This window comes from Meles meles, chromosome 7 (genome assembly GCF_922984935.1).
Source record: "Meles meles chromosome 7, mMelMel3.1 paternal haplotype, whole genome shotgun sequence".
Lineage (NCBI taxonomy): Eukaryota > Metazoa > Chordata > Mammalia > Carnivora > Mustelidae > Meles > Meles meles.
Genome location: NC_060072.1, coordinates 3794963 through 3821457, shown reverse-complemented (window position 1 = coordinate 3821457; position 26495 = coordinate 3794963). Strand labels below are relative to the sequence as shown.

The 26495-nt window shown below is 50.4% G+C and overlaps 1 protein-coding gene across 1 annotated transcript in view; it reads left to right on the top strand.

The window, feature by feature from the left end:
• Nucleotides 1-288: 288 nt before the first annotated feature.
• ATXN10 (ataxin 10) overlaps nucleotides 289-26495 on the top strand; it is a 160705-nt gene continuing 134498 nt past the window's right edge. Inside the window, exons 1-3 of the mRNA XM_046012551.1 lie at nucleotides 289-617; nucleotides 20826-21017; nucleotides 25974-26056. Coding sequence (XP_045868507.1) covers nucleotides 502-617; nucleotides 20826-21017; nucleotides 25974-26056 — 391 coding nt within the window. The 5' untranslated portion in view covers nucleotides 289-501. The remainder of the gene's footprint in view (nucleotides 618-20825; nucleotides 21018-25973; nucleotides 26057-26495) is intronic.

Here is a 26495-nt window from a genome sequence, read left to right as displayed (position 1 = left end):
TTCCATGTCCGCATCTCCTCTTCATGGTGCATCTGTCCCTGTGCCCACATCCCTCCCCCCCAGGGTGCATCTGTCCCTGTCCCCCGCCCGCCGCCCCTTCCCCCACGCCCGCTTCTCCTCAGGATGCCCCTACCCTGCACCCCCTTCTGCCAGCGCCCTCCACGCCCGCATCTCCTCCTCTGGGTGCATCTGCCCCGCGCCCACTCCTGGCCAGGCCCCATCCGAACCTCCCCCTCCCGGTGCCCCTCCCCCCGAACTTCCGCTCGCGCCCCCTCCCCTTGGGCGGGACTTCCGCTCGCGCCCCCTCCCCGCGCCGCGTCGTCCCCGTTGCCGCCCGGGGGGAGGCTGGAAGCGTGTCCTCGCGCTCTCCCGCCGGGTCCGGAGTGCGGCGGCTGCGTCCGGCGGCGGCGGGCGTGCTCCTCCCTCGCCTGCGCTCCCCGCGCTCCTCCTCCTCCTCCGGCTCCTCGTCGTCGCCCGGCTCGGCCAGCTGCGAGCGGCAAGATGGCGGCGCCCAGGCCGCCGCCCGCCCGGCTGTCGGGCGTCATGGTGCCCGCGCCCATCCAGGACCTGGAGGCCCTCCGCGCGCTGACGGCGCTCTTCAAAGAGCAGCGGAACCGGTAACGGCCGGGCGGCGCGGGCGAGCGGGGAGCGGGCGCCCCTCCTCCCGGGCGGCGGGCGGCGGAGGCCTCCGCGGTGGGCCCGAGGGGCTCCGGGGGGCTGGGCCCTGCCGCCCACCCGCCGGCACAGGTGCGGAGCCGGACGCGGGAAGGGACCGTCCCAGGCCAGCCCGGTGCCACCGGCCGCCCGGCTTGCTGGCCCAGCGCGCGCGGGGGACCCCGGTCGGGAGCAGTGGCGAGGCCCGCAGTCGCGTCGCGGCGTTCTGGCGGGCAGGGGCGCGTGGCGGAGAGCCGGGGGCGGCCGCGGGGACCACCTCGCTGCGCGGTGGGGCAGCCCCCGGGGCTCGCGGCCGCGCGGGTGGGGAGCGGGAGCGCCCTGCTCGGGAGGGGGCGGGCCGCCGCGGCCCTGGCTGCCATCGCAGGGGCGACTGGCCAAGGGCGGAGGGGCCGGACTGGGCGGACCTGCTCGGCCCCCGGCCTTGCAGCCCCTGCGGTATTGGGCGACTTCTCCAGATCTTCGATTTTTTTTTCTTTTTATGTCTAAAATGGGAATATAACCTATAACTTCATTGCGGGACTGTACAGTGGGGTGAATGAAATAAATAAAGCCTGCGAAAATGCAACGCATGTGACACTCTCAGTCGGTGCTTGATTTATTGTGTTGTAGTCTTCTCCGGGCCTCGGTGTCCTCATCCGTTTACGTGGGAACAGTGTCGCACAGCGTTTCCCTGGGAGGTCTGCTGTAAGGATTAAATGAGATAACGCGTACCAGATCCCTCGTACATGGTACCAAACACACGTCAGCTCGTATTCCTCTCCTTTAATACGTTTGTCGACGGTCCCCATGTTCCAGGCTTTGTGCTACGTGGTGAAGTTGAACAATGAAGGCCTTTCCCGGGAGATCCTGTTCTGGGGGAGCTGGCAGATAATTTGATGGTGGGGGGTGGGTACAAAGAGAGCACAGAAAGGGACAGCTACATGCAGGCTGGTCCAGATGATCAGTCCCCAGAGGCCCTCTAATCTTTAAAAGGGACACCTTGGTCTGAGCCCCTCGGCTCCCTTAGATCACAATAGAAGCATTGAGCTGTTGAAGGTGTGGTAAAAGCCCCGGGCACTCTGTGGGATCTGGGGGCGGTAGGTAATTGATAAGATGCTCTTAGGAGATGCAGTGATTGGGTTAATGCTTCAGCACATCTACATCATGGTGGACCTCCCTCGCAGTTGATTATCAGCTGTCAGCCATGTACTGAGCATCTGCACGGCGCCATGTGAACAAATTGTAACGGTCTAGACAAGAAGGTTCCCCAGAGGGAACTTGGGGACCTGTTGGATAGATGGTGGGCAAGGAAAGGCTTTAGATTATTTTGGCTGCGTGGCTGACAGATGAGAGGGCTAATGAGGACAGTATATGCGAAGGCATCATACGCAGATTTTGCAGGGCTCCCGAGAGGATTAAATGAAATCACATGGGTAAGATGTCTGGTACAGAGGAGACGTTCAAACATCAGATCCCTTTTTGTAATCTTTGGGATAAAATCCAAGACCCTGAGTCAGTTTACAAGGCCTCCTGATAGTTGTGAGGGGCGTGGATGGGGAGCCCCTGAAGGTTCTTTCTAGGGGGTAGCAAGACAAGTCCTGGGCATTACAGAGAAGTGTCTCACTGCCATGTGGGGGATAAATTAGGGAGGGTGAGGCTAGCTAGAGGCAGGAGACTTAAGAAGCTGATGCAGAAGCCCAAGTGAAAGCAAATGCCTGAACTAGGACATTGTTTATGAGGATGCATAGGGTAAGTACTGAAAAATATTTACGAGGTTGAATGGACAGGCATCAGGGTCCAACCGGATTGTTGAGGAAGAATGAGCAAATGAAGCCTTCCACATTTGACTTGAGCTTTTCTGGGTCACTGTCCCAGTGTCCCTCAAACACTGCCTTGTTCGAGGCAGAGTTTGGAGACCAGGGAGAGCTGGACTGATGTGCAGGTCTGGGGATGGGGAGGCGGAATCGTGCGGTGGTGCAGAGAGCCCTGCAGGAGGGTCTGTAAGGACAGGCTGTGGTCCTGGTTCTGTCCCTGCCTGCGTGTGGCTTTGAGCAAGTTACTCGTTGCTCCCCCCGTGCAGGGGGACCCAGAGGGCAGATGGGCCAGCAGACCCGGTGCTGGATGGGGCGCAAAGTGAATCAAAATGAGGCCTGGGAGCAGCCTGTAGAGAACACCAAACCAAACCAAAACAGACTGGGAAAGAAAGTAATGGATGGAGCAACAGATGAAAATCTTGGCTGAAGTATACGTTTTGTGGTACTTTCTGTACGTGTGACACCACACGCACCAGCTTCCGTGGTCGCTAGTGTCAGAGAAGCATCCTGAGGTAGAGGCACACAACCTTGGGAACCAGGTAGACCCAGGCAGGACTTGTGGCTCCTCCCCCTGGACCTCTTACCTGAAAGTGGGGATGAAACTGCTCACTTGGTGGCAGGCTCTGGAGCCTCACAGGCACAGCATGGTGTTTCTTGCTGTTTATTTCACACCAGCTGTGAAAACGCGGTTGGATTGGTATTGGCCGGGAACCCAGTCGTGTTTAATCTCTTGCCTTTTAGAAAGCAGTTGAAGCTATTTCAGAAAAGGTTATAATGTCTTCTAATTTTTAGATTTCCAGGGGAAGGGATCCCAGGATCTCATTACAACCCCCAAGTGAACGGAAACTCCTGTCCCATTGTAACGGTTTTTGATGTTCCACGAGTTCTTTGATACTCCATCCTTCAAGAGGAGGAAGTTAATTCCTCTCTCCTTTGTGGGCTGAATTTAGTCACTTGCTTTTAATATAATAGATTACAGTGGGAGTGACAGTGTGTGACTTCTGAGACTAGGGCAGAAACGGCAGCGCCGCTCCCTCTCTCCTCTCTCGAATCACTGACAAAGTCAGCTGCCGTGTCATGAGGACGCTGTCATCTGTGCAGAGAGACCCTGTGGCCAGGAATGTGATCATCTGTCTTGGAAGTGATGCTCTTAATCCAGGGGAAACTTTTCTACCATCTGTGCAACCTCGTGAGATCCGAAGCCAGAACCACCCCGCTCAGCCAGTCCCAGATTCCTGATCCTCAGACCTGCGTGAGACCATAGCGGTAGCGTCTTAAACTGCTGTGTTTGGGGTCATTTGTTACATAGCAGGAGATCCTTAATACACCAACCTAACTTCTTCATGCCCTGGATTGTATAGCCCACTTCTTGAAGAGTATCTTAATCACAAAAAAACACAAAAAATTGCTTAGAGTCGTAAAATACCAGTATTAAGATGGTATTCGGTGCCCCCCCCCCCCCAGGTGTGCAGTCTGTTAAGCGTCCGACACTTGGTTTCGGCTCAGGTCCAGATGTTGTCGTGAGGTGGAGCCCTGTGTTGGGCTCTGTGCTCAGTGTGGAGTCTGCTTGAGATTCTCCCTCTCCCTCTGCCCCTCCCGCTGGTGCTCCCGTCCACTCTTTCTCTTTCTCTCTCTTTGAGATAAATAAATCTTTAAAAAAAAAAAAAAGGTTCTAGTCAGCTATTTCTTCTCTGTGGAAGGTAATTCTGTTTCTTACCGATTACATTTGTTTTCTGCCTTTTGTTTAACGTACGCATCTGCGTTTTCAACATTTATTTAACAAGTGATTTTTCTTGCTGTGCTTTCAGTCTTCATTAAATTCTCTCTGAAACAAAATAAGGTATAGATACATTGAAATTCTGTTTTTGGGTTTTGCTGGAGGTTTTCCAACCCTTTAGTTACCTTCACGGTGTACCTCTCCATCATCTCTCTCTGTGATGTAGCCGGACCCTTAGGTTAACATGTGGAGCCTGATGGAGCTTATTGTTGAACTCTGTGCCTCCACTGGCCATTGAGTAGCCATTAGCGGTGTGTGGCGATTTAAATGAATTAGAAATAAGTAAAATGAGTGGTTGTGTTCCTTACTGGCAATAGCCACATTTCAAGTACTCAGTAACCACATGTGGTTAGTGGCTGCTGTGTTGGTCACTGCAGATGTGGAATGTTTTCATCATTGTACAAAGTTATGGATAGTGCTGCTCTTTTTTTTTTTTTTTTTTTGGCTAGATTATGTTCTTGTTCTTGAGCATTCCTGAAGTAATGTAACATTTGGGTATTATTTTCTATAAATTCATCTCAAACTTAAACTGATACCTCATTGTTTTTCCATTTGATAAGTTTCTTTTCTTTTCTTTTTTTTTAAGATTTTATTTATTTATTTGAGAGACAGCATAAGCGGGGAAGAGAGGCAGAGGGAGAAGCAGGCTTCCCACTGAGCAGGGAGCCTGACACGGGACTGGATGCCAGGACCCTGAGATCATGACCTGAGCCGAAAGCAGACATTTAACTGAGCCACCCAGGCACCCCCATTTGCTAAGCTTCTGGATGAAGTGAGCATATCACATTCACTGTATCCCTAGCATCTAGCATGGAGTCTGATAATTAGAGGTGCTTGACAAATTTTTTTTTTAAAGATTTTATTTATTTGACAGAGAGGGAGATGACAAGTAGGCAGAGAGAGAGGAAGGGAAGCAGGCTCCCCACTGAGCAGAGATCCCAGTGCGGGGGTTCAATCCCAGGACCCTGAGATCATGACCTAAGCCGAAGGCAGTGGCTTAACCCACTGAGCCACCCAGGTGCCCTGTTGACAGATTTTTGTGGAATTGCTGGTACGTGTAGCTTATTACTCATGGTGCATGCTTGGTCTTTTCTTCCAATCTCATGTAAAACATACAGGTTTGTATACATACATTTTTTTTTTTTTTAACTTCTGTCAGGATAGCTTATTTTTCCTCTTTAATCTGTGTTCAGTTAAAATTGTTTTTCTGGGAATGCCTGGGTGTGTCTGTTGGTTGGGTGTCTGCCTTGGCTCCGGTGGTGGTTCCTGGGTCCTGGGATTGAGTCTTGCGTCGGGCTCCTGCCCACTGGGGAGCCTGCTTCCCCCTCTCTTCCCTGCTTGTGCTCTCTCTCACTGTCTTCATCTGTTTCTCTCTCTCTTAAATAAGTAAAATCTTAAAAAAAAAAAATTGTTTTTCTGTTTACTTTCTTCAGGTTTTGTACATCCCACCGAATAGTGCAGCTGTTTCCCTGCAGCCTTCTGAACCCCTTTTGCCATATAAACTCTATTTCCTTTTCTTAAAAGAGCACTTAATTATTTTTTAACATACTTCATATTATTTTGTAATGATTTTTTATTGATGCTCTGCCTCCTAGACTAGAAGGCCCAGGAGAATAGAGATGTTTGGCTTTTCTTTGAATTATTCTGTTGGATAATGCGTCTTGAATTTGATTTTTGTCATCAGTACATCAGCTGGTGTTTCTTCAGATGTAGCTTCTCTCCCATTCTTGCCTTTCCTTCTAGTTACACGTGTTAAACCTTTCACTATAAATACATATTTTAAAGATTTACTTACTCATCAGAGCGAGAGAGAGCATGTGAGCATGTGGAGAGGGACGGAGGGAGGGAATCTTCAAGTAGACGCCCCTGAGCACAGAGCCAGTGTTGGGGCTGGATCTCACAGCCCTGAGATCATGACCTGAGCTGAGACCAAGAGTTGGACACTTAACTGACTGGGCCACCTCGGGGCCCCTCACTATATTTTATATGTATCGCACGCCCCTTTCTCTGTTGTCCCTTCTCAGAGTTTCTGTTTGAAAATTTGCTACTAATCTGCTTTCTAGTATTCTGATCCTCTCTTTTGCTGTGTTTAGTCTACTGTTACCCACTGTGTTTTTAGTTTCAGATACGTATTTTGAGTTATCGTATTGCAGAATTTCTCTCTGATTTTTTAAAGATTCATTACTTCTTGAACATATTAATTATAGTTATTTGAAATAATGTGCCTGACGGGGCGTCTGACTGGCTTAGTTGGCTAAGCATCTGACTCTTGCTGTTAGCTCAGATTGTGATCTCAGGATTGCTAGTTCGAGCCCCACGTTGGCCTCTACACTCAGTGTGGAGCCTACTTAAAAATTACCAAAAAAAAACCCAATGTGCCTGATAACTTTCTAACGTTAGTTTTTCTTGTGTTCAGTAATTTGGTCCTGTCTCCTATTGAACACTGAATGTTTGTATGAAAAATTGAGGCCTTTTCTAGATATCTTCCCTTTGACGAATATCTGCAAACTCAAAACCAAAATCAATCTAAAAACTATTTCTTTTAAAATAATGGTGGTGGAAGAACTTGGTATCTGATCGGAATGAAATGACCTTTGGCCCACATATTCCACAAAAAATACCTCAGCATAAAAGCCAAAACTGTAAAGTGTTGGGAAGAAAACATGGGAGATTATTTTTGTGACCTGGAGTGTAGGTACACATTTCTTATTTAGCCCACAGATAACACAAACCATGCAAGAAAAAATTGACTTTACCATTACACTTTATCAGAATGAAAAACTTACACTCATCCCAAGACACAATTAAGAAAATGAAAAGGCAAGCCATGAACTGAGAAAATACTTGCAATTCCTATGTCTGACAAAGGACATGTTTTAGAATATACGAAGTGCTCCTGCGACACAATAGTAAAAAGACGAAACTAATGAAAAAATTGGGTGAAAAAATTCGTGAAAGAAGATACAGTGCATAAGTGTCCAACAAACACAGAAAGTGCTCCATGTCATTGATCTTTAAGGAAATCCAAATTAAAATGAGATAGCACTTGACATTTTTCAGGAAAGCTGTGACAGATAAAGGAAAGTAAGCGCTGGTGAGGATGTGGAGAAACTGGAATGCTTGGGCATTGTTAGTGGGAGTGGTAAATGGTGTAGCTGTGGAAAGGAGTTTGGCGGCTCAGAAGGCCAGTGCGACTCAGCAGCCCCACTCATCAGCGGGCATCGCAGACACACCCGAGAGCAGAGGTTCCAACAGGTGCTCCGGTGCCGGGGCTTGGTGTGCGTTACTTACAATGGCCACAAGGTGGAAACGTCCCAGGTGTCCATCGGCAGATGAGTGGGTACAGAAAATGTGGTCTGTCCATACATTGAGATATTACTGAGCAATAAAAAGAAGTGACGTGCTGATCCCTGCTACGATACGGATGAACCTTGAAAACATGCTCCGTGGAGGAAATGAGACATAAAATGACAAATACACGATTCCGCTTTATAAAATACCTAGCACGTTAGAGGTTACCCATGGTTAGGGGTGGGGAGGAGCTAATGCCCAGTGGTTCTAGAGTTTCTCTTTGGGGTATTCAAAAAGTTTTGGAATTAGATGGTGGTGGTTATACAACAATGTGAACATAATTCAAGCCACTGAATTTTACACTTAAAAATGGTCAAAATGACAAAATTTATGTTAGGTACACAGTAGTTCTCCCCCCTTATCCTTGGGGGACATGTTCCAGGACCCTCCGTGGATACCTGAAACTGTAGATGTTTTTTCCTATCCATACTTTCTGTGATAACATTTAATTTATAAGAGAGGCACAATAAGAGATTAACAGCAGTAACTAGTAGTGAAATAGAAGAATAATAGCATACTGTAATAAAAGTTACAGGAGTGTGGTCTCTCAGAGTATCTCCCTGTGTGGTATTCGCCCTTCCTGTGATGACCTGAGATGATAACAGCGCCCCCATGGCGCCATGAGGTGAGCTGAATGAGGTAGCATCGTGAAGTAGCGTTAGGCTGCTGTTGATCTGATGGGACATCAGAGAGTGGGTGTCTGCTCGTGGACTGTAGTTGACTGGGTGACCAAAACTGTGGAAGGCCAGATTGTGGTTAAGGGCAGGGGGACCACTGTATCATATTTTACCACAATAAAAAAAAATTAATAATGTAATATACAAAGATCGGTCAAGTTATACACTCGAAATGGGTGAATTGTGTTATGTAAATTCTATCTCAATAAAGCTTTTATTTTTGAATTTTTTAAATTAATTTTTGAGAGGAGGGAGGGGCAGAGAGAGACTCCTAAGCAGGCTCGACGTCCAGTGTGGAGCCTGACGTGGAGCTCAGTCCCACAACCCCGAGATCGTGACCTGAGCTGAATCAAGTGTCAAGATGGGCAGCCAACTGCGTCACCCAGACGCCCCTCGATAAAGCTTTTACAAACAAAACCATAATGAGATGCCTCTGCATACCCATCGGAATGGCTACGATTAAAATGACGGCACCAAATTTTGGCGGGGATGTGGAGGAACTGGAACGCTCATAGATTGCTGGTGTGTAAATGGTGCACCTGCCCTGGGAAACATTTTGGCAGTTTTTCTGTAAAGTTTAACACGCACCTGCCTATGACTCTGGCAAGAACATACGTCCACAGAAGACATACAGCCAAACGCTAGAAACACCTCAGATTTCTACCAGTGGGAAACGGCTAAAACTATCCGGAAACTTACATGAACGAACCATCAGTGCAGCAGAATGGACAGGTCTCGGACACAGCGAGTGAAAGAGGCCAGACGCGTGTGTTTATGTTTATGAAGTTCTCCAATGGGCAAGGCTAATCAGTGCTGATACACCTCTGAACAGTGATTGTCGAAAGAGGTTGGGGAGTGACCGGAAAGGAACAGGAGGGAATTTTCTGGAGCAAAGGAAACGGGCTTTATGTAGCTGGGGCTATTGGTTGCCTGGGGGCATGCATTGGTCACAACTCATTAAACTTAACATGATTTGTGTATTTGACCGCATGTAAAATTGTATCTCAGTTTTCTTTTCATCCCTCTGGAAAGAAAACGGGTATTACAATGCTTGCTTTGTAGGGTTGATCGATATAGGTAGTAGAGTGTGCTGTATATGCTTAGGACAGAACAGGGCCTCGTGAGTATCCGCTGCACAGAAGATCCTGACATTGTGGGCTCTAGTCAGGGTACAAAGTGAAAAGAAATGAGTGGTAACTGCTGGGAGTTTTGTTTATTTTATTTTATTTTTTAAGATTTTATTTATTTATTTGACAGAGGGACAGTGAGAGAGGGAACACAAGCAGGGAGCGAGGGAGAGGGAGAAGCAGGCTCCCCAATAAGCAGGGAGCCCAATGTGGGGCCTGATCCCAGAACCCTGGGGTCATGACCTGAGCCAAGGGCAGATGCTTAACGACGGAGCCACCCAGGCGCCCAATTTTGTGTATTTTAAAGTCATGCTTGTAAAGTCTTTTTATTTATTTATTTATTTATTTATTTATTTGACAGACAGAGACCACAGGTAGGCAGAGAGGCAGCCAGAGAGAGAGGAAGGGAAGCAGGCGCCCTGCTGAGCAGAGAGCCCGACGCGGGGCTCGATCCCACGACCCTGGGACCATGACCTGAGCCGAAGGCAGAGACCTCAACCCACTGAGCCATCCAGGCGCCCCTATGCTTGTAAAGTCTTTAATTTCATCTCATTTCCATGGTCAGGTCCTTACTTTATTTTTTTATAAAGATTTTATTCATCTTACAGCAAGAGAGGGAACACAAGTAGGGTAGAGGGAGAGGGAGAAGCAGGCTTCCCGCAGAACAGAGAGCCCAACGCGGGACTCGATCCCATGGCCCTGGGATCATGACCTGAGCTGAAGGCAGAGGCTTAACCCACTGAGCCCCAGTTCTTGTTTTAATAAGCTTTTGGAACGGCCTCTGAAACTTTCGAATAAAAAATAGGTATAAGAACAAGAAACTCAGTGGAAGAAAAATGGTTTTTCAGATCTAAAATGTGGGCAGTAATTTTCATGCCACCATTGTGATCCCTTGGTAGAAAGGTATTTCAGCAATATTAAATAATTTTAAGAAGCTATAAGAACGTCCAGTAAAAAGAGCAGGTACTTGAAATGAGCAGTGTTGTGACTTAGGCAGAGGAATTTAGATGTGTTTGCATGGAGTGACTGCTTTAGGAACTGACATTCAGAACACCCATGCTTGTTGTAGTCTTTGGAAAAGGAAATTGAGGCTTTTCATTAGTTTTCATCCTAGTGTTTTCGTTGGTTTGGTTGCTTATTGTTAACCTTCTGACAGATCAAGACCACAAATACATAAAAATGTCCGTGCCTTATGGTGGGCGATAGAAGAGATGATCTGACGAGTGCCCGTGCATTTCCCTAGCAAAATCAACAAACGTTAAAGTTTTGTCGTCTTCTGTCAAAGGCCAAAATGTTACCGATAATGTTCTCTGGGTGGGAACAAATTGCCCGGCAAGGTAGCAGCTTGAAACCACACACGTTTCTGATACCACGCAGTCTGTGAGGGTCAGGAGATGCTTGGCTGGGTGAATCTGGGCTAGTGTCTTTCCTGAGGTCGCGGTCAGGCTGTTCACCGGGTCAGCCAGCCCGAAGACCCAACTGGCTGGAGGCCTGACCCCAAGCTCTTGCCAGGCTTCAGGTTAGGCTTTCAGTCCTTGCCACGTGGATCCTTCCCTAGGGCTGCTCATGCCCTGGCTGCTGGCTCATTCCTGCCCGCGAGCCAGGAGACTGTGCTCAAGGTGGACGCTGGAGGATCTTAATAATCTTGGAAGTGACCTACCCTTTCTACCGCGTGTTGTCATGGTCATGGGAGGGATCACACATCAGGGCTTGATCACCGGTGGTGGGGTTGGATTGTGCTCCTTGTTTCACTCTGATCCCATGCTTCCCTCTTGACTGCAGAAGGAGTACACTGGTTGGCATGTCATTTACATTTTGTCTTTGAGTCCTGCCGGTTTTCACGCACGGAGGGCTAGGTCATTAACTCTGGCTGTTGTAAAGTCTCCCAGCACAGGGGTAGATGATAATTGACCTTTTTTCTTACCGATGGATGGGTATTTGGATGGCCTTGGAGTTTTGGTAATTCCTACTGCACCCTTCGGTCTCTGAGTGCAGGGGAGGCCCGGCCTAGTGCTGACTTCCTCGTGTTGGCCCTGATTGCCACATGGCGGAGGGGGCTTCTGCCCGTCCTGGGCGAGCGAGCTTCCCTCCTTGGTTTTAGACGTGATTGTAGCTGAGCGTTTTTGTTCAGTTTTTGAGTATGGACATACGTGTCTTGTTTTAAGACCGGGCTGTGTATTTATATATTTTAAAAGAACCTTGATTACATCGTTTGGAATGGAGGGGAGACGTGTCAGGTGGGACAGGGGTCTCTGACGCAGCTCCTGGTCCATTTCGGGGGCTCCGTACATGCCGAACTGCGTAGCGCGGTGGGGAGCCTCTGGCTGTGATGAGAGTGTCCAGGAGCCGGTCCGTAGTGATTGTCCTGGCCTCTCCGGAGCTTTTAGCTGGGTTGCTTTTCTTTGCTGACTTCACACGTGCCAGCATTTAGCACTGTCGTGGTAGCTGATCCGTGTGAAGAGCTGGAGTCAGCCCATACCATAGCCAGAGTTCAAGTGCTAGGATACCGGCTTTGTAGGTGTCGTCTTATGCCTCCATTCCTTTGTGCGTACACACAGGTCATTTTCCCCTCAATTACCACGTCACCTCCTCCTCAAAGCCTGCCTGCTGCCCTGTCTTCCCTGTGGCCCTCTGCGCCTCCCTCTCGCCTGTCATCACCTGCTGGCCCGCTGGAGTGAGAGCAGCCCGAGGGCAGGCTTCTCCTCATTCACCTCTGTATCCTCAGAACCTGCTTGAAGAGCCAGCACGGAATGAGCACTCGATGGGGTGTTTATTGTTCCTTAAATATTTTCTTGAGTCATTCGGTATGAAGAGAGAGTGTAGACGAAGAACTTTAGCAAGGAAAGTACAGAAAAAATGCCAAATATGACAGAGGACTAAGGTAAAGAAAAAAAGCCTTGGTATTCCTCACCGCTTGTTTAGCTGCACTGATGAATGAGCACGTTAGAGGCACCGTACTGCGGAACTCAGAAATAAACCTGTCCGTCCGTGTATACGCATACTCACCTAGGTTTTCCCCAAACATTACTGAGCCTTTGGCCAACAGCAATCTCCAGCTGCACCAAAAACAAAAACAAAAAAATGAAACAAAACGAAAACCCCCCAAAACCCCACAGGAGTCGTCAGCCTCGCTAAGGTCACCGTATGGCATCCTGACTCAACCGTGACTCAGATCAGCTTTGTTGAGCGAGAACATCAACGCAGTGCGCCTATAAAAAGCACTTTGCAGAGCAGGATGACGGTTTGCTTTATTTTTACCTCGGCCATGAGCTGGAGGACCCCGTGGAACGATTTGGTAAGGTGTTCTGACTCAACTTCAAAATACAGATGTGGTCAGGGTAAGCCACCCCTCTCATTCAGTTATCTTAAATGGACAGAACAGACAGGAAAGCGTTGGAGCCGGCAAGTCAAAATAAATAAGGCCGAGGCTGACCGCCAGTGCCTCAGAGCAGAATTTCTCAGCTCTTCATTCTTCCAGTCTTCCGTAGTGGTCCCTGGACCGTGGGCAAGGAAACTAAGGCAGAGGCCCAGGAACCCCGGGCCTGCCTGCACTGAGTCACCCGCCCTGCCGGCCGCAGACGTGGACGAGTCATGTCAGAGCCAGAGGACCGCGTGGAAGCCTGCGACGCTCTCGTTGGAGCCACTGGTGTATGTCGGGCTCAGGGAAGTGCCTGGCACGTAATAAGCACGATTTTCAGTGCTTTTGTGGTTGCCTTTGTCCTTGAGACTAGTTCAGCTTTACCCAAGGGCGTTAAAGATGACAAATGGCGCAATACAGCGTTACGTGACGGAAAACCCCGGTAGCGCAGAGACATCCGTTCTCCCCAGAGTGCTTGTGCTTTCTGTGCCCCTGAAAAGAAAAGCCTACAGGCGTGTTTATGGGTGGAAGTGCACAAGCTGACTTTCTTGTTTGCAGGTGAACTGGGTTTTCTCTTACTCCCCGGTTCCCTCAAGGCTCTGGGTGAACCTTTTCTGACTCCTCAGCTCTTGAACCCCCTCGCATATGGCCTCCCCAAAGTCTGAGCGACTTCATTTCCTTCTCTGAACATCGGTCTTCTTGATCGAAGTGAAATTCGGCTCGCCTCTGAGGGATGCCTTTCCAGAAGGTCTTCCAAGCGGGAGGCTCTTTGCTCGCTCCCGTGTACACCGCAGTGGAAGGCGTGCTGGGCGTTCTCCTTGATGGCCCTGGCTGCTTCCAGACCTTCTCCCCTGGAGCCCCTCCAGCTTTCCATCTCACGCATCAGCGTGTACCCCATGTGTGGTCACTTCCGCCGCTAGAAGAATGCCCTGGTCACTTCACCTCGTTCCTTGAAGAATGAACTCGAGGTCACTGTTAAGTCCGCAGTGCTTGTCCTGTCTTAGATCTTGGCCGTTGCGGTGTTCACGTAGATCATTGCTCCAGCCTTTTTGTTCCTTGACTTACATTCTCTCTGTCAATGAGCTTGACCTTCACCCCCTCTGACCACCCACTGTCAGTGCCCCCGGGGCCTTATCGTTGACCAGAGCTGCCTTCCCGCCGCCGTCTGTTCAGGGGACCCACTCTGGCTCCCTGTTTGATCTTCTCTAGGTCACCTCCCGCAAGGGTCTTCAGTCTGACCAGGACCTACAGTCGGTTGATCCTACTACTTCTTTTTCTCTGTTTCTGTTTAAATTTTAAGTAGGCTCTATGCCCATGTGGGGCTTGAACTCACAACCCTGAGATTAAGAGCCCCGTGCGCTGCCGAGGGAGCCAGCCCGGCACCCCGATCCCCCTGCTCCTAATTCCTGTCCCTTGTGTTCCTCAGATTGACGTTGTCCTTCTGGAGCCACTTTAGATGGATGGGTTGGTGGTAAAAGCAATTGCCGGTGTATCCACCCGGGCTTCCGTTGTCTCTTCTGGTAACTTGGCCTCAGGCTTCTCTGGGACGTCTCTGGCTCGGGTTAAAGCCAGCTTGCTGGGTGCTGTGCCCACACTCAGGTAACTGAGCCAGGCTTGAGGAAAGCTTACAGTCTTGCTCACTGGTCTCGCGGGAAGCTGACGATCCCTACGTAACGTTGCTGATGGGTCTGTGTTTAGGTTGGTCATTAAGGTCACTGCCTTGGCGCTGCCTGGCAGTGCTCTGTCTCTTCCTCGTCCATTCGGCCGCCTGCTGTCCTGGTCAACCAGGTCCCTCCTTTCCCTTTCCTTAACTTCCCATTGTGTCTCCTTCATCCTACTCCTGGCTTCCTGTTTTACTGAGAAGAGAGGAGCAGCCAGAAGGTGATTTCCAGGACTCGCCGTCTCCCTCTCTCCCCAGCTACCTGTTCCATGACTGTCCCCTGCCTTCCCTTCTGTGGCTGTGGAGGAACGGTCCTGCTCTGAATGCCGCCTGCCCCCCCGCCCCCAGACCTGCACGCTTGACTTGGCTCCCTTTTGCAGGCATGGCTTCCATCATCCCCCCCTCTTAAATCGCAAGTTTTACCCTTTCTGTGGGTTATTTTCATCTGATTCTGCATCTGCAGTTTTTCCCCTTGTGAGAACGCTCCGTTTCTCTGAGCTGTGGTCCTATTTTCCTGCTCCCCTTCCTAATGGAACTTCTCCAAACAGTGATTTCTCTTTACCCATCTCCGTTTCTCTTTCTCTGGAACCCGTTTCACGTTGCTAACCAGTGGCGTTCCTCTTCGTTCTTCGTTCCCCTGACCTGCCGGCTGCAGTCGCTGGGGGCTCACATCTTTCTCCCGGAAACACTTTCTTCGCCCGCTTGCACACCACCACCCTCTTCTGAATCACCTTCCTCGTTGGCGGCTCCCTCCGGGGGCTGCAGGGGCTCCCGGGGCTCCAGGGGCTCCATCCTCAGACCTCTCCTCTCCCCCTCCCTGTGCTCGCTTCACTCCCGAGCGACCTCGTTCAGTCTCGTGCTTCAGTACTCTCCGTCTGCTGGTGGCTGGCACATCTGCCCCGGCTGGACTTGCCTTCCGGACTCCAGACCTGTGGATCGCTCTGCCTCCTGCGTGGTTCTTCATTTCTGGAAAGCACCTCCGGCCTCACCAATCCCAGCTCGCAGAGCCCCCCACCCCCTGGGTATCTCCAGGCAGCCTTCCCCCTTTTGGCGAGCTGCACGGACATCTTTCCTGATGTTGCGCGGGCCACAGTTCTCCCGGAGTCCCCTTTCTCAGATGACCCTCCCGACAGATCCTGTCGTCAGATCTCATCCGCTCTTTCTTGAGAATATATCCAGAGTCTGATCTCTGCTTATTCTGTCGCTGCCTTCCTAGAACAGGGTCCTAACTGGTCTCCTGGTGCCTTCATCCCCTGTGGTTCGTTCATCACAGAGCAGCCAGAGGGGTCCCCAGAATGCAGGGCCCTAGAGCCTTCTGGGACTTTCCTGTTAGGATACAAGCCAGAATCCTTCCAGCCTGCATGGTGTGGTTCCGTCTTGCCTCCGACTCAGTTCACCTCTCCATTCCCTCGCCGGGCTGCCTCCGTGAGCCCTCTGCCTTCCCTGTGATGCGCCGGGTACGCCTTCACCTTCCATCCCCGTCTCCCAGGAGGGGGCCCAGCGCTTCCTTATCCGGTTCCCTGCTCTAAGACCACTTTTCCAAATAAGCTTCTTAAGGAGGCCTTACATACGAAATCTTTCTCCGCCTGAGAATATAAAGACATTGTCCATATATTTTCTTCCAAAGCTTTATAGCTGTGGCTAACACGCTGTCCTAGATGCATCTGGGGTGCCTTCCTCTGACCCCTCGCAGAGCCCGTGGCCGCCCTGTCACCCGTCAGGTTTCTTTGAAGGCAGTGCTGCTCCTGGACATGCCAGCCAGGGGTTTACTTTTCCACCTGCCCGCCGGTTGCGCCTTTTCTTGGCTTCTTTCACTCGGCGTTGTGCATTTACAGTCTGATTCTGACGAGAGGTGAATTTTGACTATCGTGAGGACAGTGGGAAAGGGGGGAGCGTGTCATTTTGGGGGGTGGGGGAGGGCTGATGTGTGTGGACTCTTTAAAGCAGGGGTGCCAGACTGATCCGGGGGCCGCAGTGGGACCCCGCCACATTTTAAGAATGTCCTAAGAATGTCCGTGTCTCTTTTTTTTTTTTTTCCCTTCCTTAAATGGTCTGTGAGTAGTTTTTACATTCTTAAGTGGTTGGAAAAAGTAAATTTGGGGCACAAGAAAACTGCATGAACCTTAAACGTCAGTGTCCCCAAGGAGAGCTTTGTCAGCTCTCAGGCACATTTGCGCGCTCAGACGTCGCCTGCAGCTGCCCTTGCTCCGTGGCTGCGTTGTGGAGTTGGTGACCGAGCCCGTCGGGCCCTCCAGTGCCAAGTGTCTACTCGCTGGCCTCTTCTAGGTGAATGGATTGGTCCCAGCCGACAGGGACAGCTTGAGAGTTCCAGCTGGAACAGAAGAGGGAAAGAAGAGAGCTCCCCGGTTGGCAAAGATGAACCTCAGAATTCTGCCCTCGGCTGTTTCTGGCGGGAAGGGCAAATGTTTTTATTTGCTGTTTTATTTTGTTCAGTCCAGCCTGGTCAGATCAGGAAGCAGGGTTGGGGGAGGGGTGCCGTGGTTTTAAATAACAGCCAGTGATTCTTCATCTTGGAGCTTGGCTGCAAGGTATAAGAATCCTTCTTTTCTGGAGCAGGGAAGTCTTAGCAGGGCAGGGCTGGGCCGGCCCGATGAGCCTTTGGCTTCCTTTTCAGGAGGAGGTCCAGCTTGACGAATGACTGACTGGAAAAAGTGTGTGCCCATGGGACCGTGGGCCGATCTAATCTCTGACATACGGTTACGGGGAGTTTAATTTTACTGAGACGGGACTTGCCAAGATTCAACCTACAGATCTGTTCAGACTTGAAGGAAATGAAATTCTACCTTTTGTAGAATTCAAAGCCTTTCTTTTTTTTTTTTGGTTTCTGTAATGTAACATTTCATTTGTACATTGTCTTCGGGGTATGCATTCCTATCTAATAGGAGTGTCTAACACTTGAATTTTAATTGTCCTCCTAAGTACTTTCTGCCTTCTGTGAATAAAGTAGCTAAGCTTTTTAAAGTCTCTGAATATTTTGTGTTAGTTTGGTTAAAGCAGACGTGACAGCAATTACTATTATTAATAGTAACATTTGTAGTTTGGGAGCGATTGATCTCTCCTGTTCTGCTTCTGTCGTTAATCATTTCAGGTCTTCAGCCGCAATGCCTTGACGGTGAACTTGGAACTTGAAGACAGCATCCTTAGGGCTGTTGGGATCTGTTATACCAAATAGCTTTCTTTCAAGGCTGTCGAGGAGCGCAGAGGTATACCCAAGACTGTTGGGTGTTTCCCCAGTTCTTGCTGGTAGCGAATGAAAGCTCTTTCCCCACCCGGTGGAAGTTGATCAGGTATTGTACTCAGAGGTGGCGAGTAAAGTCTACAACCACTTATGGTATCGCTCTAGAGAAAGGGTTTTCTCCTTCTACCCTTTCCAGGGGAGCCAGGCATCTAACAGATGGTCTTTGCTGTCCAGAAATTTACGGCACAGTTGTCACTACGGTCACATTCCCTCCTTTAGGCTTATCCATTGTGTCAGCCATGGAGAAGGAGAAATTCGATGTTTGTGAACTATCAGTCGTAAGAAGGAGAAATTCGATGTTTGTGAACTATCAGTCGTAAGACGTCTACATCTTTTGGAAAACATGACCCTTTTCCGAGGATAAAGGAGATACGGAGGCCAGGATATATGGATTTCCTGACAGGAATGGGAGAGTCGGGCAAATGCCTGGATAGGTCTCTTTGTCCCGTTGCTGGAGCCCCGGGTGCGAGCTCCCCCGCTCACCCGCTCAGGGCACGCCCAGTGCACATCCGTGAGGCAGGCAGATGCCACGGAGCGCGGGCTGGTGCCTCATCGCTGTTGGCAGCTTGAGGAAGTACAATTAGTGAATGCCAGTTCTGGGCCCTAGAGATATGGAAATAAAGAGGATAGGCTCTGTTTGCCGTTGATTTATGGACCAGCCGGGGAGCTGTGCCGGAGAAGTGAGTATAATCTGATGCGGCTAAGTCTTAATTAGTCCGTCTTATGGGCGGAGTGACAGTGGGACATTGACGGGGGAGCTGGTCCACCTGGAGTACCGGAGAGTTTCTCTGGCCCTGGGAGTTTTCCAAAGGCTTCAATAAGGAGATGCTGGATTTTGCGGGTGGACACTTGGGTGGGCGTTGTGTAGAAGGCACATCGGGGGGGAGGGTATACGTTGAGCAGAGACGTTTGCAAGGGCCTGGTGTTTTCAGGAATCCATGGGTGCGCAGCCAGGGGAGAGCAAAGGACAGTGATCACAGTCCCAGGTTATCTTACTTTCTCTTCACGGCACAAGCGTGAATTGCCGTGTGCTGAGGGAGGGCTACCATGATGATTCTCTGGCAGCCGTTAATAGTTATTTTAGGAAGATGGCAGTTGGCCTTAGCTCAGCTAAACATTTTTCTTTCGATTAAAAGTGTGACCAAGGAGAAAGGCCTGGTGCACACGTGACAAATTATTGTGCAGCCTTGGGAGTCACTCATAGGCTAGGGTCTCGAACTTACTAATTGTTGCGTGGTTGGAATATCAGTCCTCCAGTTTTCCCAAGAACAGTGGTTTTTTCCCCATCTTGCTTTTCTGTCTACCACAGTTTGAGTCCGAAGCTTTCGATGTGATGGCTTCTGGGAAGACCGTTCACGGTAGCGAGGTGGTGTCCACGTGAGGTTACCTTGCGACGGATGGGGAGAGGTCACGTCGGCTTCTTCATCCTGGGGCAGATGATGCCATCTCAGTAGGGAAAAGAGGCGTTATTGCGTGTGATTCAGGTGGTCACTGCTCCTTTTATTTGACCGTGACATTCCATGATGGCTGCCATTGAAACCTTTTGCAGTGGGGGCACATAAGGAGACTTACTGTCTGTTGTAGAAATCCTGTCACACTTAGCATCCTTTGATGTGTTTCAAACTCTTTGGTGATATTAGCATGTCAATGTCTACACTGTATTTAGTCCTCCTTAAAGATGTCTGGAGAATGTTCGCGAATTTTCTTTCTGGCAGATGTCACTGAAAATGGCTTACATGTGTAATTGTTTCTTGCAGTCCCTGAGATGGGGTAAGTACGGTACCCTTGGGCTTTTACCGTTTCATTTGGTCACCCAGTCACTGACAAATAATGTGACTTACGTCCTCTGTCCATGAGCTGAAAACATGCCAGTTGCAGTACAGGGACTCGGGGTCCTGAAGCTCAAGGAGGGGCGAGTCTCTGGGCTCTGCCCTGTGCGGGGGGGAAATGTGCGGAGGGGCTCCGCCAGCCCCTGAGCCGGCGCAGTGACTTGGGTGGCTCGGTGTCCGCGGTTCATGTGGACTGGGGGCTCCCTGATAACCCGGCACAGTGCGAGGAAGAGCTGGAGGGAGCTGGGGTTGTGTGACTGGGCGGGAGGCGAGCATTCGTGTGGTCAGAGTCCTCGGCAAGAAGCTCCCCGGCTGTCCCGCACAGCGGTTGCTCTTCTGACCGTCAGACGGGGCTGCTGCTTCAGGAGACTCATGGAGCGAGGAAGGCGGCTCCGCGTTTTTGAGCCACGTTGCACAAAATTTCTTATCTTCGTAGCCCTGTAGTGATAGCCGGTGCAGGCCTTGCTCCTAGGAGGAGAGGCATGTGGGAACTGAGATGCCTCGGGGGACTTGCCACATGTTCATTTTTCTCCCCTGGGCATGCGTTCTAGGTGGACGGATGCCCTCACTCGCTTGCTCACTGCTTGCTCGCCCTCTCCCCCTCTCCTCCTCCCCCCTCTCCCCCTCCCCCTTTCTCCCCCCTTCTCACTATCTCAGTTTCTCTGTGTGTTTCTCCCTGTTTATCTCCCTCCTTCCTCCCGTATCTCCTTTCTTCCCTTCCCTCCCTCCCTCCTTCCTTCTCTCTCCCTCTCATCTGTGCAGTCCAGTATATACCCGCTGTATTGCTGGCTTCTCTGTATCTAGAAAATGGACAGTGAGCGGGTTGGCCTCCCAGACAGCTTAATGAATAGTGTTTTTTGAAATTGTATTTCGGTACATGTTGGGCGGTGGTGGACGTGGTTAGATTCTCTTTCTAGAACAGAGAATGTATATATTCTGTTTTGATTAAGGACGGATCTCTAAGCACAGACCCTCCCCTGAGACAGGCATTTGGGTTGTTGCAGGGGGTGCGGGTACCATGTCAGATGGCTTCTTTCGGAAATGGGGCTCTGCCCGTTATTAGCCCAGTGATACGGGCAAGTTACTCTATTCCCCTCGGTTTCACTTGTCTTAATAACACATGAAAAGGTTGCTGAGAATGTGCCCGGCTAAGTGCTGCCAGTTTGTAGCTCTTCGATTTTGTGTTGTAAGTGACGGAGTGAGAACAGACAGGTTGGCCTGCAGGCCCACGGAAATAAGTGCAAGCAGCTTTCTGAATAGGACATTCAGCGATTAGATTTGTTTTCCTCTGGTTTGTAACAGTTTCATCCTTTTTTCAGAGAAACCGCACCCAGGACTATCTTCCAGAGAGTCCTGGACATCTTGAAGAAATCTTCCCACGCTGTCGAGCTGGCCTGCAGAGACCCGTCCCAGGTGGAGCATCTGGCGTCCAGCCTGCAGCTGATAACGGAGTGCTTTCGGTGTCTGCGGAACGCGTGCATCGAGTGTTCCGTGAACCAGAACTCCATCAGGTAGCTGCTTTGTGGTGCCCACTTGGTAGTGACCGCTGATTCTCTTTCCTTGCGTGTGTGAGTGCTGGGCTGTCGTACAGGTTTACGGGTGAGAAATAGTTTGGGGATCACAGTGTTCTTACCCAGCGGTAACCACAAGGCTAGGATTCCGTCTCCAGGGAACAGGCACCCTGCGGTCTTGCCACTGGACACTTGCAGGCGAGCATATAAACGGTACGACCTATAACGGAGTGTTTTTAACCTTAGGGGTTAGTTTGCTTTCTTCTTTGTATTTCTAGTATGTTTTGAACCATTAGGTTATAGACATACAGCACGGTGATTTCAACTGAATTTTAATGCTCTGATCCTGGATTCTGCCTTCCTAAAGGCTTAAGCAGTTCTGGGCCTCACTTTTCGTAGCTGTAAATATTTTAGTTTTAGTGTTTTCATTAGTTATCCTGTGTTGACTTGGAACAAGGAGCGTGTCTTGTAGGTTTCTAAGACGGCCTGTTTTAAGATTTCCTTCAGACCGTGCAGAGGTACGAGCTCTCCGTCCAGCTGTTTCAGGAGGGCACCTTGTTGAACGTAGCTGAGAAGAGAACGGCCAGGTGCTGTTCCTGTTCTTTCGCTTGTTGGTCTCTCCTCCCAGAGCTGAGCACCTTTCCTCTCTTCAGTTTAATGGAATCTGCTTTTTATCATGAATTTTTACTTGAGATGAAATCAGAAGCCACAAAGAGCACGCTCCCCTTTCTTTCCTGGACTTGAAGTAGACAGAGCCTCCAGGCCTCTCTCTCACTGCTGCGGTGGGTGGAGCTGGGCTGGTCCAGAAGCCACTTGAGGGACCCCTTTTGCTGCCTAGACAGTCTTATACCTGAGGCTTTGATGTGATGAATGAGAGTTTTAAGATCAAAGGAGGGGGGGGAATGCCAAGGTTGTTTCACTTCAGTAGTGAGCAGACCCTGCTGTCCGTTTTGCAGGTAAATGCATAGAAACGGTAATAATGTTGCTAATAATAGTTTGCATCTTAAAACATAACTAGTTAACAGGCTAGAAACTGAAGCCAGGGGCAGAGGCTAGTTTGTTTTGTTCCTTTCCCGGCAGGGGAGCCCCTCTGATGTGATCTGGGAGGAAAGGGAGAGCCTTAGAACAGAAACTCTTGAGTGTGGGCTGGCAAATTCATCCTTGTGCCTGGCCAGCCTCGCTGGGAAGGACGCGAGCATTCGGTGGGCCTGCCCTCCACACCAGGCTTTGTCCCCAGGGCTTAACTGCAGGGTCTTGTTTTATTTTTAGAACAAACCCAAGAAATAGCATGCTACTGTTTTTCCACTTTTGCAGAAGAAGAAACTGTGGCTCGGGTTGAGGAACTTGCCCTACAGTCCCTCATTCCGTGAACAGTAGATGAGCCAGGGAACGCTCTCTGGGACTCCAGAGCTCAGCTTGGAAGCGGTTGTCGTATCTGCCTAGAGACATCCGCTAACCCTGTCGTGGGTGACTGCTTGGTCCCTTGAACAGCCACAGGACCCTAAACCGGGGCCTTGACCTTCATGAGCACCGGTCTTCCCCTCTGGAAGTCAAGGCAAGCAGTATCTCCCACTCAGGGCTGTGGGTGTTTCAAATGAGATTGCTTAACGCCACTTGCGTCCTCCGCTCTGCCCAGTTCCCACGGTGGCCTGGTTCTGCCTTCAGGAATGCTAGCGCACTCGACGTGCACGATAATACAACTTCCTTTGCAGTTAATTTCTATTTGCTTTTCCTGACTATACAAGTAATATGCAAACTATAAAAATTCAAGCCCTGCAAGGAAAAATAGTGTGGCAGTTGAGATACCAGCTGTCTTCTGGCAGGGCCATCCAAGCAAGCACCTCTGAGAGGTAGGCACGAGCCACTCTTCAGCCACAGGGAGGGAAGAGAGGACCCGGACCCTCTTGTTCGTTAAGGAGTGAGTGTCGTGGCTTCATTCTGCTTCTCGTGGGGAAGTGAAGGCAGGGAGCCGTCGTGGTTTCCTTTGCTGCAGGCTTGGCGGCTTGCTCGAACACAGCATCTTTCTTATCTTCTCTTTCTGAGTCAGTCCAAAATCAGCGAGAACCAGCGGGGCTGGTAGTAGACATTCTCCAGCAGAGAATCTGTTCTCTTGTTTTTCTGCCTTCTGGAGCCTGCCTGTGTCCTTGTTCGTGGCTCTGTCCACCCACCCTCCAAGCAACATCAGAGAATCTTCCGGTCCCTTTGCAACTCCCACCATCCTGCACCCCCGATAAGGACTCTTCGGATTACAATATGGCCACCCCAGTAATCTAGGATTATCTTCCCCTCTCTGAACCAGTAATCATACCTAAATAGTCTCTTCTGATATTTTTTGACCAACTTTGATTCTCAGCAGCAGCTGCGTGTCTAGACTCATTTCCGTTCTGACGCCACCTGCCTGGAATCAGTCAGGCCCGTCACGAGAAAGAGTCGGTCCCATAAGATAGCCCCACTTGAGATGCGCACCGGTTGCCCGTGCTCCATTTCTGCCTAGCTGGCAAGTTCTGAGGTTCCCGTGACGCCCCTCGGGTTTGATACAACAGCTCCCAGGACTCAGGGAAGCACTTGCCATACGGTTACCGGTTTCCTGTGAAGGACACAATTTAGGGGTAGCCAGAGAGGAGCTGCATAGGGCAAGTGGGTGGCTGCAGGGCGGGCTTGCTCCCTCTGATGCGTTCACTAGCCCACAGAGAAGTTGTCCAAACTTGTCATTTCGTGGGGGTCTCTGTGGGCTTCTGTCATATAGGCTCGATCGGGAAAATCGTCTGCTGGTGATGGAACTCAATCTCTAGACCTTCTCCTCCCCAGAGCTCTGGAGGTTGGGGCTGAAAGTTACAGCCCCAGAATCACTTGGTTGCTCCCTCTGGGGGACAGCCAGCCCCGCTGTGAGGCCACGTGGAGGCCCCATGAGAGCCGCCTTATCAGGATAAGCCCACTTGTGGTTGAAAGGGGCTTGTTGTAAATATCAAAAAAACTCCTTATCATGCTGGAAATTCCAAGGTTTTAGGCGCTCTGTGCTAGGAACGTGGGACAAAGACCAAAAATACATTTCTTAATATACCACATCTCTTTGGCCATATAAGAGAGCATAATTAAAGGTTCCAGAGCTGAGGGTGTGGACATCTTTCGGGGGCCAATCTCCCCACCACGGTCCACCCTGGAGCCCCTAGAGAGTCAGTATGCAGAATGCCTTCAGCCCTTCCCAGTGCCCCACATTTTTGACCCCGGCAACATCAGCTGGAGTCCAGAATCTCATCTAAGCCTCATCAGCTAAAAGTCCCGAACTGCATTACCCAGTTGTCTCAATTACTCACAGGTCAGATTCTGGATGGAGCACATCCATCCTGGGGTAGAATTCCACTGTATTGGTGCACCTGTGAAACTGGACAGGTTCTCTGCTCCCCAAAGGCAGTTTGGGGCAGGCTTAGGATAACTGTTTTGGACATTATCCTTTGAAAGAGGAGAAAATAGAAGGAAAAGAGGAATCACTGATCCCGAGCAAAGCAGTTTCAGAATCCTGTCTGGCAAAAAACTCAGCTCGGTTTCCAGGCCTGGGAAGGATAGTCTGTGGCTTGAGGCTGTGCCCTTGGCCCTGCCCTCAGAGTCAGCCTTCCTTTTTCCGCAAGGGAGCATGTGTTTGCACCTGAGTCATTCCATCAGCCTACTTCCTGCCGGTAGAATTTTGGGAATCTGACACTTTTTTAAAAAAGTTTCATCCTTTCTCTGCTTTTCGTCCAAGCTGGCAGACTTTCTTCTCCCGGTAAAACATTTTCAACCACCGTGCGCATCTCACGTGTTTGTCATGCGGATTCCCATCGCTAGACCAGAGGGTCCTCCTGCACAGAGCTTTCTTAGATAACCCCATCTCTATTCCTGGGTTCTGCTGGGGTGACAGAAGGGAGTGAGTCCCACCCTGATCTGCTCAAAGAGCCCCTCCTCACCTGGGACTCAACACTGACCTTCTGATCCTTCCCAGGCAGGAGCGAAAGCTTGACCAGCTGACGCCGTGGCGTTCTCGGCAGAGCGCGCTTTCTCGCCCCTGACGGTCCCGGTTTTAGTTGTCTTCTGCCTTCTGGCTGGACTGACAGTTCCCCGAAGCAAGACCTGGTTCTCTCTTCATCTCCTTTCTCTCTCTCCTTGGCCTTCTGTTAGGTGCGGCAGGAAGCTCTCAGGTCCCTCCTTCATCGCGGGCGCTGGAGACACGCTCAGCTAAACACCAAGTTCATCATTTTGCCGAGCTTCTGCCCCTATGGGAAAAGGATCCCCTTTCCCCGGCTTCCAGGGATCGGGTCCTCACTTCTGAGTCCTCACTGGCAGTGCCTTCGGCACCCACGTGCCCACCAGGAGTCTGTAGAAGCTTCTAGCTTTTCCGAAGCTGCTCAGTGTTCCTCTGGCCCCTGCTCCCTGCCAGACTCCAGGGCCGCTCCCGCGTGGGCGGGTGTTTATACGAGCACCACCGCTCTGCTTCCCCAGATCTGATTGCTTTCCTCCTGCTGCTGTGACGCGTTACCCAGCTCTTCGTGGCTTCACACGACACAGATTTGTTATCTTTTGGTTCAGGAACTCAGAAGGCTGGAACGGGTCACCATGGCCAAGTTCACTCTGGAGGCTCTCGGGTAAAATCTATTTCCTGGCCTTTTCTAGAAGCTTCTAGAAGCCGCTGGCATTTCTGGGCTCATGTCTCCTTCCCCAACTCTGACACCCTCTTGTATTCCTCTTTTAAGGTGCTTGTGACCATATTAGGCCCATCTGGCTAATCCAGGGTGATCTTTCCATCTCAAGATCCTGAATCTGCTCACAGCCCTGAGGTCCCCTTTGCCTTGGCGGGTAACACATCGGCATGTTATGAGATGATGATGTGGAAAGTTTGCAGCTCCACCCCTGGGTCATCACTTGAAACGCAGGCCTAAGAAAACGAATGGGTCTGACTCTGTCTTTTTAAAAAATCTCCTACAGGAACTTGGATGCCATTGGCGTGGCCGTTGATCTGATTTTTCTTTTCCGTGAGCTACGGGTGGAGCAGGAGTCCATGTTGACAGGTAACTGCAGTGGGATTCATGGGTTACTCGGACCCTTGAAAAGGGTTTAAAATCCACAACTTTGAGTTAAAGCAAATGTTTTGTATTTCGTGATACAGAGAAACTTATTTGGTGATGTTAGTGAATGAGATAAAGGAAGTTGTCACAGTTTCCTTTCCTCGCACTGTTGTGGGCCGAATTGTGCTCCCGGACTCTCCCCCAGTTCTGTACGGTGGAGTCCCGACTCCTGCCACTTGGGGATGTGACTGTGTGTGGAGACCGGGCCATTAAAGAGACGGATACAGTAGAATGGAGTCCTGCAGGCGGGCCCTAGTGCGTGACGGCTGGGGTCCTCGTAAGAAGAGGAGGTCAGGACACAGACACACACAGAGGGACGACCACGCGAGGACATGGCGAGAGGACCACCATCTGCAAGCCCAGGAAAGGGGCTCAGAAGGAA